The 14,610-nt window shown below is 35.7% G+C and overlaps 1 protein-coding gene across 10 annotated transcripts in view; it reads right to left on the reverse strand.

Annotated features, from left to right (window-relative positions):
• Positions 1 to 14,610, reverse strand: part of ZFAND3 (zinc finger AN1-type containing 3) — a 331,540-nt gene that overhangs the window by 71,864 nt on the left and 245,066 nt on the right. For all 10 annotated transcript variants that reach the window (XM_077904181.1, XM_077904173.1, XM_077904176.1 and 7 more), the window contains one exon: positions 9,790 to 9,972. In XM_077904181.1, the coding sequence (XP_077760307.1) occupies positions 9,790 to 9,972 (183 nt within the window). The remainder of the gene's footprint in view (positions 1 to 9,789; positions 9,973 to 14,610) is intronic.

Consider the following 14,610-nt stretch of genomic DNA (forward strand, 5'->3'; position numbering starts at 1 on the left):
CTGTAACTATTAATATAGTTTGACAAGCTAAATATAAATTCATCAAGAAGAGAAAATACAAAATAGCAGCTAATGAAATTTAGAAAAAAATAAACTAAGGGGACCAGCTCTATCAGATACCAATACATGCCACAAAGCTATATTTCAGTCTTAGGAAAATATAAATAGACCAATGGAACAAAATAAAAGAGCCCCCAAACAGATACATGTTTATTCAATAATAATGGTATTTCAAACCAGGCCTATTTAAAGGTTTTAAAAATTTATTTTAGAGAGAGAATGCACTACAGCAGGGGGAGGAACAGAAGGGAAGGGTCAGGGAGAGGTAAATAATCCCAAACAGATTCCATGCTCAGCACAGAGCCCAACATGGGGCTCGATCTCACAACCGTGAGATCATGACCTGAGCCAAAACCAAGAGTTGGATGCGTAACCAACTGAGCCACCCAGGCACCCCACAAACCAGGCCTGTTTAATAAATGGTTTTAAGATAATTGGTTCTCCATTCAGAAAAATTATAAAGGTAAATCACTTTCCTCATATCATATACAAAATAAATTCCAGATGGATTCAAGAGCTAAATATAGAAAAAAATAAACTATAAAAGTATTAAAGTATATAAGAATATACTTTTATAACCCTGTGGTAGAGAAAGCCTTCTAAGAAAGATATAAACCTAGAAGACAAAAGACCCACAGACTTGACTTTTAAAAATTCTGTAAATTTTCTAATAAAATACAAGGCACCCAAATCAAAATTAAAAGCCAAGTGACAGGGATCCCTGGGTGGCGCAGCAGTTTGGCGCCTGCCTTTGGCCCAGGGCGCGATCCTGGAGACCCGGGATCGAATCCCACATCAGGCTCCCGGTGCATGGAGCCTGCTTCTCCCTCTGCCTATGTCTCTGCCTCTATCTCTCTCTCTCTGTGACTATCATAAATAAATAAAAATTAAAAAAAAAAAAAAAAAAGCCAAGTGACATACCAGCAGAAAACATTTGTAAAATATGTAACAAGGACTTATGAGTTCCTACAAATCAGTAAGAAAAAGACAATTAAAAAATAAATAAGAGGGACGCCAGGGTGGCTCAGTGGTTGAGCATCTGCCTTCAGTTCAGGTTGTGATCCTGGGGTCCTGAGATCGAGTCCTGAATCGGGCTCCCCACAGGGAGCCTGCTTCTCCTTCTGCCTATGTCTCTACCTCCCTCTGTGTGTCTCTCTCATGAATAAATAAATAAAATCTTTAAAAATAAATAAGAACAGAGATAGGCAAACCACTGGAGACAAACAGTTGATAAACATATGCAGCAGTGCTCAATCTTCCTACCAGGAGATGTCAAGGGAATGTAAGTTAAAATGAGCCCTTCTTTTACCTATTGCCTCCCTTCCCCCAGAACACCTAACATTGCTAAAAGCATGGCAAATCTCTTAAACACTATTCTTAGGGGTATAAAATGGTAATGTCATTTTGGAAATTAGTTTGGCCATGTACATCAAAAGTTAAAATATACTCTTCTGTGACTCCTTGTTTCTCCTAATGGTACATGTGCCATTAGTCATATACAAAAATGTCTATTTCACATGATATATAGTAGTGGAATATTAGAAACAGCCTCAAAAGAGATAATAATGATAATAATAATAATAATAAGAAGAAGAAGAAGAAGAAGAAGAAGAAGAAGAAATATTATGCATTTGAAAAAGAATTACAAAGGTCTTTATGTGTCAATATGGAAAGATTTCTAAAATGCACTGTTGGGATACCTGGGTGGTGCAGTTGGTTAAGTGTCTGGCTTTTGGTTTTGGCTCAGGTTGATTTGAGCATTTTGAGATCGAGCCCCAAGTCGGGCTCTCTTTAACAGTGCAGAAAATGCGGTGCAAAAAAGTCTGCTTAAGATTCTTTCTCCTTCTCCCTCCACCCCTCCCATTCGTGCTCTCTCTAAAATAAGTAAATTAAGCTTTAAAAAATATACTGTTAAATTAAAAGAGCAAACTACAAACAGTACATGGAATATGTTCTCATTTGTATAAAAATGAAGAAAATCTTTATGTATGCAAACATATATAGAACTGCATTTAAAAAGTATGACTCAAAATGAATTAACATGGTTAACTCTGGAAAGAATGGGAATTTAATGGAGGTTTAGGGATAGAGGTATGAAAGAAGTATCTTCATCTTTGATTTTATATAGGCCTGTATGTCTTTGTTTTCCTTGTACACTTAGAAAATAGGATTAAAACTCTTTTAAGGAAAAGAAAAGCCAGCAAATGAGTAATTTAAAAATCATAGTTTTGCTTTACTTTGGTTTTTATTTTGACTACAAGTTGAAGGCCAGATGATATGTAAGTGCCTCAACTAGTTTCAACCCAGCTAACATTATGGAACAGAAATAATTTCCTTAAGAAAACACTGCTAAACTGCTCAAGTCCTTCTGCTTTTTGACAGTGATTAATTTAATGATCCCGTATATTGATTACTGGTAAATTATAGCCATTCAATTCAATATAGCATATAACTATACATTATATGCTGCACTGCATATATACCGTACTGCACAGTATCAATCTCTTTAGTACACAGCTCTAATAAAAGCAGCATGCTTTACAGAATCAGCTCCAGGATAAATAAATGCACTGAAAAACAATACCTTTAAATTAAAATCAAAAGAGACATTTAAAGTTTGGGCATTCTTCATTATGGGAAAGAATCTTCCACTTTGAGACTATTATATATCAGAAAAGCTCCATCTGTTGTGTAATTATCTCTAATAAATGGCCTGATGCTTTGAGCTTCATTAGAGAAAAGGGAAGAGAAAGACACATAGAGAGAGAACTGTAAATAAATCTCCCCACCATGTTTCATTTAAAACTAGCCTGGCAGGAAGTCATAGAGTATTTTTTTTAATAGGTAATATTTTCTAAATGTTCTACTAGAATAAGCCAGCCTGTTTTGCCCAGTATATCAATCCAGTCTTCTGAGGGAGGCATAGTCCAAAAAAGGGGAAACTAGTTTCACTGAAAGATTTTTAGAAATTTAAGTGGTAAAAACAAACAGTCTAGCTACTTGGTGGCTGTGGTATTAATTTTCCAGGGGACAGATAAGGACTTGTCAGACAGGAATGAAGACTTAGTAGCCAGTGAAGCCCAACGCACGTTAAAAGACCCAAGGCAGTCTAGCAAGGACATCTGTGAAAATGCAGTAGTATTTTATTTTGTTTTTTAAATGCCTGGGGGAGCCAGGGTATCACCAGGAACCAGTTTCCAAGGAAACAATGAAAATCTCCTTATTCAACCAAATTAATTTAATCACAGATAAAGAATGTTCTTGAATTTCTATTTTGGGAATCACTGTCATAATTAAAATAAAATCCAGCCAGCACTTAGAAATGAAGCTTTAATCATTAACAATCTTTATTAACATTCCAGTTAGTATGGTTCTCACTTTTTCTGCATCCTTTCTTTTGGGTATAACAAAAGTATCTCTTGGGTAGATGCAGTCGAGAAAAATATGAAAAATCTTGAGTATTATGGATGAAAATGGCCCAGAGCTGAGAGCTAGTCCTGTCATGTGACTCAAAACAAATTACCTTACAAACCTTTTTCTCATCTGTAGAATAATAAGGAGAATATCTGCCATGCCTACATTGCACACTGTCAGGATGATCCCAGGAAAATGTTTGTTAAAGTGCTTTGATAAACAGAGATTAGCAAACTTTTTCTGAAAAGAACCACTGCATCTCTGCAGCAACTACCCAATTTGGCTGTTGCAGAAGCCACAGACACAATACATAAATGAATGAGCATAACTGTATTCCAATAAAATCTTATGAACATTGAAATTTAAATTTCATAAAATTTTTAAATGTCACAAAATACTTTTCAATTGTCTAAAATCATTTTTAGCTTGTAGACCATAGGAAAACAAGTGATGGTCTGGATGTGGCTCATGGGCTATATTTTGCCAATTCCTCTTGCAAACTATATAGTTTTATATATGTGTTGGCTACTATTTATTTACTATATGCCTCTACAAAGCTTAGGGAAGTATTCTACATGAGGTGGGCCCTCTCTAAATGCTAGATCCGATTGTGAGAATATGTGAAAACAAGCACATTTCTTGTCATTACTCTTCCCTAGTAGCAGGTATGGATGTCAACTAAGTGTCAGTTCTCTTCCTTTCCTGCCTAGAAAGAAACAGACCAGCCAACTCTCCTGCAACATCTCAATTTCTATCCAATGGTGTAGTGGAACTACGGGAAGAAACAAAACACAAAGCACAAAACCTAGGTGGGCATGCACATCAGAAGTCTCCCAAATGTGTCATAAGTCAGGATGTTCAGGGTAATATGAAAGCTGATTTACAGAAGCGAGAAAGGGCATTTTTTCATCTTTTAAGTCCAATCTGATAAGACTCTAACTTAAAGTGACCAGTCAGTATGTCCCTCATTTAAAAATAAAAGAACAATTGGTTCCAGTGTTCTATCTACAATCTGACGTTATCCTTTCTCTCATTACAAGTTGGGTCAAGAAACGTAAATACAAATCAAAGTTTATCTCCTCTATGAAAACCGTGGAAATTGGGAGGATAATGAACAGCAACAAAAGCAGGGGGAAAAAGTTTTTTTTTGTTATTTTTGTTCTCCTTTTTCCGGTAGTTTACATTTACATGCAATATTCTTTACACTCTAAATCACTACAGAGACAGGAAGCTATGGTATGATGCCAAAATCCAGGCTGCTTTGCAACCTTGGGTATGACAATCATGTGTGCCTCCATCTGAACATCTGTGAAACAGATATGGTAACAGTCTCCAACATACAGGGCAATTATGAAGATAAAGTAGGCTAATACAGATAAAGTATTTCAAACAGTGCCAGTACTTGAGTACTCTAGTGCTAGCTGCTACCATTATTACAGCATTTAAATGCTATGACAAGTCCTTTGGTCACTATTTGAATTTTGTTTACACTGATTGATTGATTGATTGATTGATTGACTGATTTATTGTTTCTAATGGCTGAAGTTCCACAGACTCTTCTGTAGACACAATGGGAAAGGAAGAGGTAGGTAACTGTGTTCAGACAAAAAATATTTTTGGAGCTTCTGGATATCTGTTTTATTTAACCTTCAGTCAGGTGTTTTAAGAATTCCTTTTGATAAAAATATGTCCTGATTCTTTCCTTTACACACTTTTGACAGTAGTTCTTATTCTACCTGCAGTCTTTTCAAAATAGCATTGATGTACCCAGACCATCCCTTTCTTTTTATATATCAATTTGACAGTGAGAAGTAAAAAACAGATACACTCATCCTCTTGATTATTACAGAAAAAGTAAAACTTTTTTCACAAGTCCTAAAGAACACACAGCACTTCCAGTTCTACACAATTACAATAGATCAATAATTACTCTATAGTTAACAAAATTATGTAGTACTTGGAGTTGCAATCCCAAGCCCATTTCCCAGCAACTCCCACACTCTACATCTCCATACCTCTATATAAAGAAGCTATTAAGGACCAACAGATGAAATTCTGGTCTCTTGAGGATGCTGAAAGATCAATGTAAGCAATCCCCTGCCTCGTCTTCCCCTACCCTGCTTCTACTAGGTATATCACAGCTGAAGAAATTTGCCAGGTGCCTATGGATCAGGCTGTCTACTCTCACCTGGCTCTTCACTGTTTCTTGGCAATCACTATAATTATCTCATGTTGACTTACAACGCAACTGTCCTAATGCTTTAACAGACTTCCCTATTTTTCTCATCCCTATATACCTCATCCACAAATCAGGCACACACAGTATTCAACCTCGATAACACTGCAACGAGGTAGCAAACCTGCCTGAGAAAGCTTTTGCAAATGACATGCCTGTTGACCATTGCTCTGGCTGCCACCTCCTTATACCCCAGAATTCTTCAGTACCTGTTTTGGAAAACAAGTCAGAATCTCAGGGAAAGGCATATATATTTGAGAAGGTGACCTCCTTTTGGGCAGAGACCTAATCTCATGCACTTCTGTACCCAGCAATGAACTTAGTGCCTAACATATAGTAGGCTCTCAGCAAAGACCACTAAATGAATATGCAAACCACTGCAACAGAGTATTTTTTTTTTGCAACAGAGTATTAAATAGCTTATATTTAGGTAATCAATCTCATGATCATCAAATCCAAATGTCTCGTCAGTTTATAGTCTCTGCAGCAGTTTAACAATGATGAGGCAATATACAATAGTAATTGCAAGCATAGGCTTTGGAGGCAAATTAGTGGGTTGAACATGAACTATACTGAGAAGCAGAAGTTCTGGAACTTTGGACTGAAGTCACTGAACTTCCCTATGCTTTTTTTCCCTCATCTGTAAAAATGAGGATAACAAAGCATTTACCTCATAAGACCCTGTGAAAATTAAATGTTACTACATGTAAAGAGCTTAGGAAAGTGCTTAGAATATAGCAAACACTTCATAAATGTGAGCTTCATTTTCATTATTATTATGAAAGAGCACATCATAAGCTGAAATTTATTCCTTGGCCTCTATGACCTTGCCTACTATCATTCTCCTTTTCTCCAATTTCTTTAGTTGCTTTCCTCTGTTTTGATTTCAATCTCAAGGTTCTTTTCTTACTGCTTTTTCTTGCTCTCATACTTGCCAATCTCATTTAACCAGTTAAGACTTCAACTATCATCTTTCAAGTGCATGAACTGCACTTCCTCTCCTGAGCTCCAACTCAAACTGCTCCATTCAAACATGGAAGTCATCATCATATCTCAAATTAGCAAATCTCAATTCCTCAGATCTGTGAAAATCTGAGGATTACAATAGTGAATCTTATAAGGATTAGGAAATAAGATTAGTTTCAGAGAGTTTAACTTAACATAAACACACAATGGTTTAAAGCAGTGAGGTCATCAGAGAAAGAATGGATCTGAAGTTAGTAGTAGTAGTAGACATCCTGATAAATACCTGTATTTATTTATAAAAAGAAAAAACATAGCCATGTACAATGGTCTAGACGGGCAAGTTATGGAAACACAGAAGTATGTCCCAGGGGCTCCAAAGCTCAGGGCAGGTCTAAGTCCAGGCAGAGGAGGGAGAAGGTATGAAGATGGAATCTTGCATTGAGCTCAAGATCTTCCCTTAGAGCACACCTTACAATCAGCCTACCTCAATTAAAAATTCACTTCATTTTAATTCCTTTGGTGAGTCCACTTGGTTGAGTCCATACTTTGCCATTTGCTATATGTATGGGTTGGCTTCCCAAGGGTCTGCCTCCAGAGAAAATGTTTTAGTCGTATGGATAATTTTTATTTCCAATTCCTCTTACAGGATTTTCATGATGAATTAGTAAAATAAAGCTTTTGGTTATGATTTTAGTTTCCACATACCTTAATTACAGAGAGAGGAAGTGTTGATCTTGGCAACATGAAAATTTCTATTCTCTGTGGAAATTAGATTTCCCATTGTGAATTCACTGATTAAAAGCATGGTTTCTGAGGCCAAATGCCTAAATTTGAATCCTGGTTCTGATATCTAGTAGTTTGTGACCACAGGCAAATTACTTGACCTCTTTGTGCCTACTACCTTGGCTCTAAAATGGGGATAATGATAGTATCTACTGCACTGTGTTATCATGAGGCACCCAAGAGAAAATATGCAAAACATATAGAACAATGTCTTGCACACAAAGTGCTCATAAATGGTAGCTATTGTTATCTCAGTCTTACACACAACTTGGCTACTCAGGTTGGTTTGTTGTGGCCAGATTCTGGTATATACGGATCCAATCAGATTAGATTCTGACAAGTGCCAATCTTTCCCTTAAACCAGGAGTTCTCACCTAAAGGCTATACTGAGCTTACAAACATCTTATTCAAAACTGAGTATAAGTGAATGGTGTGTATTTTCTGTGACAACAGATCATACCTTTTATCTGTTCCTCAATAAGTACATGACTCCAAATAGATTTTTAAAAACAAGACCTATTACCCTAACATTATCACTACCATTTTCATCTTTTCTTTCTCCCTCCTCTTAAATGATTTCTATACCTTCCCCTAGGTCTCTATTCAATAGGTTACAATATTTAAAAAATTCTTCTCTGCAATATTATTGTAGTGTAAATCCTTCCCATTTTCATTACTGCCAGGTCACTTCTCCAAAAGAACTGTAATAATTTTACTTTCTTTGCTCAAAAGCATGACTACTGTCTAACATCTAAATATCTTAGCTGAGCATTTAAACCTCTCTGACTTAACCATCATCTACCTTTCCAGTTCTGTCCTCTATAAAAGGACCTAAAGTGCAGAGCTTCATGTAGCTTTCCTCCACAGCTCATTCTACTCTATCTAGAATGTCTTTTCACCACCTTGTATCTGTCTTCAACACAACATTCTCCAGTAAAGCAACACCCTCTTCAACAGTCATTGTCTTTAATACATAAGAAGAATCATTAAAATGGGTTCATATAACCATGTATCAGGGTTTCTCAACCCTGGCATTACTGACATGTCATGCCGGATAATTCCTTGTTGTGGAAGGCTATCCTATGCAGTGTAAAATGTTTAGCAGCATGGAGCATGCAAAATCACTGCTGATTGAGAACCACTGATATATTGTAACAAATATATTTAATTTCCCCCATTAAAGAGTAAATTCTTTGAGGACACAGACTCTAAGTCACCTAGTACACTGGTTTATGGTAATTAATTTGTTCTCTGCTAATCTTTCCAAATTTATACGCAGAACATTCTAACCTACCATATTCCAAAGATTTCTAGATGTTCATTAAATCTGAAACATCAAATTTCAGCCTATTAATTTAAAGTGTTTTTTTAAGATTTTGTTTGTTTGTTTACTTATGACACAGAGAGAGAGGCAGAGACACAAGCAGAGGGATAAGCAGGTGCCCCGTAAGGAGCCTGATGTGGGACTCGATCCCAGATCCTGGGATCACAACCTGAGCTGAAGGCAGACACTTAACCGCTGAGCCACCCAGGTGTCCCTAATTTAAAGTTTCTAAAAAGCAAAAACTGCTATGTTAAAATGTGCCTAAAATTTTCAGCACTATTATAGTTGTAGTTGTGCCCTAAAGAAGTTGGCGACAGCATTATTAAAAAAGTTAAGTGGACAATAGAATATTATTATTATGTATGTGATATGGAAGTCTATCACTGAGGACTTGGAGAAGAATAAGAGAAACAGTTTCCTCCTCTCTTCAAATACCCTACGTTGTATGAAGCACATAGTGTTATTATCTTAGTTAATTGCCTAAAAACATTTGGTCCAGTGAGTGACAGAGGTAAGGATTTAATCCAAGGTTTCTGAATTAGGAGTAAGTTCTCTAGACCAGTGGTTCTCATCATTAGCACTGATTAGAATCCTCTGCAGAGTTTAAAAAAAAAAAAAAAAAAAATCCCTGGGCCTCCCTCCAGGTCAATAAAATTAGACTCAGAGAATGGTGCTGAAGATTGAAATTAAAAAAAAAAAAAAAAAATCTCTAGTGGATTCTATTTTGCAGCAGGACTGAGAACCACTGACCTAGACTGGTTCAAAATCTCATACCTTGACAGTTAACAGAAAAGAACTATCTTTTAAGAGGACCTTAAGCTTTATGGAATGGCTAAAATTTATTCCCTAACTTGCTGACTTGGGCCTACATGTCAGCACTTAATCTTGATTTAGAAGAGCGGCTATCTTTTTTTTTTTTTTTTCCCTGAGACAAGGCATTACGAAGAAGCTCATGATATGATTCTTGGGCTACTTTCTCTAGCATTTCAAAGACCTGGGCACTTACACTCCTCTTTACTCGGTGAAGTTACATTCAATTCTGTCGGAAGCGGCTGCTGGCTGGGACTAAGAGTTGGCGTGGTTATCGAGGTATTGTTGTTGTCACTGGTGGTCTCTTCAGAAAACAAATCTGATTGGCTGTTACTTGTACTTGGAGCGGAATCATCATCTGGTTGTTTCTTTTGAAAATCTGAAAAGAGTAATATAACCAGCTTAATTAGGGAGTTCATAATTTCTTTGGAAATTAGAAAATAATAAAAGTATAAAATTAAAAATTAAATGTAATATCAGCAATAATAAAGACTACTCTGAGTGATAGAAAAATGAGTAAAATACTGGTCAAAAACATATCATATATACCTTCCATTGGTGAAGAGTAACTGGAATTAAAACTTTCCACGGTCCTTGTATTGTTCAGAAATACGACAGACATACCAATTTTTTCTTTAAATTCAATTTAATTAACATATATTATTAGTTTCAGAGGTAGAATTTAGTGATTCATCAGTTGCATATAACAACTAGTGCTCAAATTCATCAAGTGCCCTTCTTAATGCCCATCACCCAGTTACCGCCCCCCATCTCCCCTTCTGCAACCCTCTGTTTGTTCCCTATAGTTAACAGTCTCTTATGGTTTGTCTCCCTCTCTGTTTTCAACTTATTTTTCTTTCAGTTCCCCATGTTCATCTCTTTTGTTTCTTAAATTCCAGGTGAATGAAATCATGATATTTATCTTTCTCTGATTGACTTATTTTGCTTAGCATAATACTTTCTAGTTCCATCCATGTTGTTGCAAATGACAAGGTTTCATTCTTTTTGATGGCTGAGTATTCCACTGTTTATGTGTGTGTATACATTCATTCCATTGTGTGTATATATATACACCACATCTTCTTTATCCACTCATCTGTCAATGGGCTTCTGTGCTCTTTCCACATTTTAGCTATTGTGGACACTGCTTCTATAAACACTGGGGTGTTGGAATCACTATGTTTATACATACCAATTTAATGTCAAATTTTACAAAACCAAATACAATTAAAATGTTAGGGATGGTCAGTAGAAGGATAAAAGGAATAAAGAAAAGCTATTCAACAGAGGGCAGGTAAGATAGACAAAAAATAGCACAGAAAAAAGCAGGGTAAAGAGAAAACACATAAGACTGAGGAAATAAGTACAGATATATTAGTAATGGTAATAATTGTAATCTGACTAAACTCAGCAGTTAAAAAAGAATGTTCAATTCAATAAATGAGGTCCCATTTTATGAAGTTTATGAGACTTAACTAAAAACATGAACATGAAGATAAAGTTTTTTAAGTATATTAAAAAAATACCAGCAGGGGTGCCTGGGTAGCTCAGTCAGGTAAGCATGTGCCTTCAGCTCAGGTCACGGTCTCACAGTCCTGGGATCGAGCCCCACATTGGGTTCTCTGCTTAGTGGGGTGTCTGCTTTTGCCTCTGCCCCTCCCCCTTGCTCAAGCTCTCTCTCATTCTCTCATTTACACACTCTCTCAAATAAAATCTTAAAAAAAATACCAACAAAGATATATAATTAAAAAAATCAGTAACAGTGGGGCATCTAGGTGGTTCAGTTGGTTAAATGTCTGACTCCTGATTTCAGCTCAGGTCATGATGTCAGGTTTGTGGGATTGAGCCCTATTTCAGGCTCTGTGCTCAGTGGAGAGTCCGCTTGAAATTCTTTCCCTCCCTCTGCCCCTATCCTCCATCTCTCTCTCTCTCTCTCTCAAATAATAAATAAATCTTAAAAAAAACCACAAAAAACAAAAAAGGCAGTCAGTAATAGCTTCAGTACTATCAGGAAACGGAGACTAAGGTGAAAAGCTCTATTGGAAAAAAAGAGGATCATTGTATAATAGTTTAAAAAAAAAAACTAAATTAAAAACAAAGAATTTACCAAGAAGATAAAACAATTTTAAACCTACATGCACCTGAAAACAAAGTCACAAATATATTAAATATTAGCCGCAAAAATGATATTAATCATTTACTATTAATAGTAAATGGAAACTGACAAATTTACTATTATAATGGGAAGATTTTAACATACCTATCTCAGCCAAAATGATTAGTAAAATTAGAGAAGATCAATTAGTATAGACTCATGTACCCAATAATAAGATAAATTATTTTCAAACATACACAGAGTACTTATAAAAACTGACTAAAACCCAGCTAAATCTTGACCAGAGTTTAACCTATAAAGCAAAAATCTTAACAGATGCCAAAGAATTAGTAAGATAAAAACAGCTGACCACAGAGCAAGGTAATTAAATATTGATAACAAAAATACTCTATATATTTGGAAATTTAAAAAATATTTAAAAAATAAATTTAAAAAATTTAAAGTAAACTCATGGGTCAAATCAGAAATTAGAAAATAAATGATAATGAAATTGCTACTTATCAATATTTGTGAGAGAATATCAACACACATGTACAGAATGTTAATTGTATACTGTTTGCAACAGTAAAAAGTCAGACACAATCTGAAGGTCCATAAATAATACTATATTCATATAATGAAATAATGTGTACTGTGAAGACAACTTTTACTACACACATCAACATGAATGAATCTCAAATCATCACACTGAAAAAGTCACTAAGAAGTGAGTAAGATTGTAGCTATATAGACCTTAAAAAAAGGCAAAACTCAATATATTATTTAGGAATATGTATGTTTAAACCATTGAAAAATAATTAATACATACAATCAAGGTTAGTGGTTGCCTCTTAGGTTGAAGAAGAGTAAAGGTGACAGGTACCCAGAAATATTAAAATTATAGGTAATGTACACTGACAGGACAGATTAAAATGAATTAAAATTCATTCATATAAGGGAATGCTGTATGGCAGTTAAAATTAATGAATAGTACTACATATACAACAAAAACATCTCAAAAACAATGCTGAGTGAGAAAAGCTATGGAAGGATATATACATAATTACAACATAATGACGTGTGGAAACAATACACCAAATTCGGGACAATGGTTATGTTGCGGGGGGGGGGGGGAGGCAGGGAGGAACAGGGATCTTCAATTCTAAGTCATAAACTTTAAAATATGTACAGTCTCTGTATGTTTCATTTAAAAATCTAATGCTAGTCTAAAAAGTACAGATTATGCTTTACTATTCTCAATTCAGAGAAGGAAAAGAAGATCCTGAAACTCCACACTGATTTAACTTTTAAACCAGAGAAGCTGCTATTATGCTCTATCACCTCATCAGAATCACTGTGTATTTTTTTTTTTTTTAAGATTTTATTTGAAAGAGACAGACACAGAGAGAATACAAGCAGGTGGAGAGGTAGAGAGACGGGGAGAAGTAGACTTGGAGCTGAGCAGGGAGTCTGATGTGGGTCTTCATCCTAGTACCCTGGTATCATGACCTGAACTGAAGGCAAATGCTTAATTGACTGAGCCACCCAAGCACCCCCAGAATCACTCTTTTACATATACACTGAGCTATTATTTACGTTGCACTTACCATGTGCCAGGCACTAAACTACATGTTTTATGCGTATAGCTCATTCACTTCAATCCTCAAGACAACCTAACAAAGGAAGTATAATTATGTAGTCACATTCCACACTTCACTGATGAAGAAACTGAGGCTGTGAAAGTTTAGGCAATTTGTTCCAAGTTAATAGTAAGTTGGAAGATCAGGATTTAAACACAGGTCCATCTGACACCAAAACCCATGGTCTTCAAACACAACCAGAGGATATAAAATAGTGAGCATTAGTTTGGCTCAAGAAAAAGACCTCTCTATGTCAAGCTCCCACTGATTTACAGATCCAATGGTGAGTGCAATGGATTTAGCCAAAGAGTCAGTAACCTTTGTGCTGCTCAGTGATGTAAAGCCTCTATTGCTTCTTTTCTGTGTATTTATTTCTCCTAGCTTTCTCATTCTTTAGTGTTTTGACATTTTAAAATGGCTTATTATCTCGATGTTATTTGTACAGCACCTTTAGAGGAAAAGGTACTATATAAATGGGATAAAAATACTGTAATAATGTAGTAATGATGCTTTTTTTGTCATGTCATCTCATTAGTTCTTTTGTCAATAATTATTGTGCCCCTCTTAAAACTATCTCTACCATTTAACTGGAAATGTTACAAGGCCCTAAAAGAACTGCAACTGAATCATCATTATACCATCTAGCACAATCTCCAATGCCTGGAAACACACAAACTCACTCGTTCAGGCACAATAATATTTAAGGGTAAATGGCATTGGTGTCTACAGACAATAACCAAGTCCAACCCCCACAAACTTCCAGCCCATGCTTGCCATGCTCTTTCATACTCAAGTATTGTTCTTTAAGTTTTCTTTTATGAATTTTCAGTTGAAGCACAGTACCTTCTTTTAACCCATACTCTCATGATGACTTTTTTTGTACCTCCACAGGATGATGAGATGAAAAAAAAAAAACAAACATCAGACTAATGGTATCCATTACAAACCAAACTGGTTGCACACACAAGAACTAGCAGAAGCTCTACACACTCTCTGCTTGAATTAAATTAAGAGTCCAAGAAATACAGAATTTTATAGTCAGAATTAACTTTAAAGATCCAGCTCAATCTTTTCGTCTTACAGATAAAGAAAACAAGAGCCATGAAAGTTAATGCAACTCACCAGAAATTCATGGAGTTAATCCTAAGAGTTTTCTAACTCTTAGGCCAACATTAGAAACTTAGACACACACACACACACACACACACACACTTATACACCAAAAAGAGCTTTATTATTTTTTTTAATTTATTTTTTATTGGTGTTCAATTTACTAACATAC

This window comes from Canis aureus, chromosome 7, assembly GCF_053574225.1.
Source record: "Canis aureus isolate CA01 chromosome 7, VMU_Caureus_v.1.0, whole genome shotgun sequence".
Classification (NCBI taxonomy): Eukaryota; Metazoa; Chordata; class Mammalia; order Carnivora; family Canidae; genus Canis; species Canis aureus.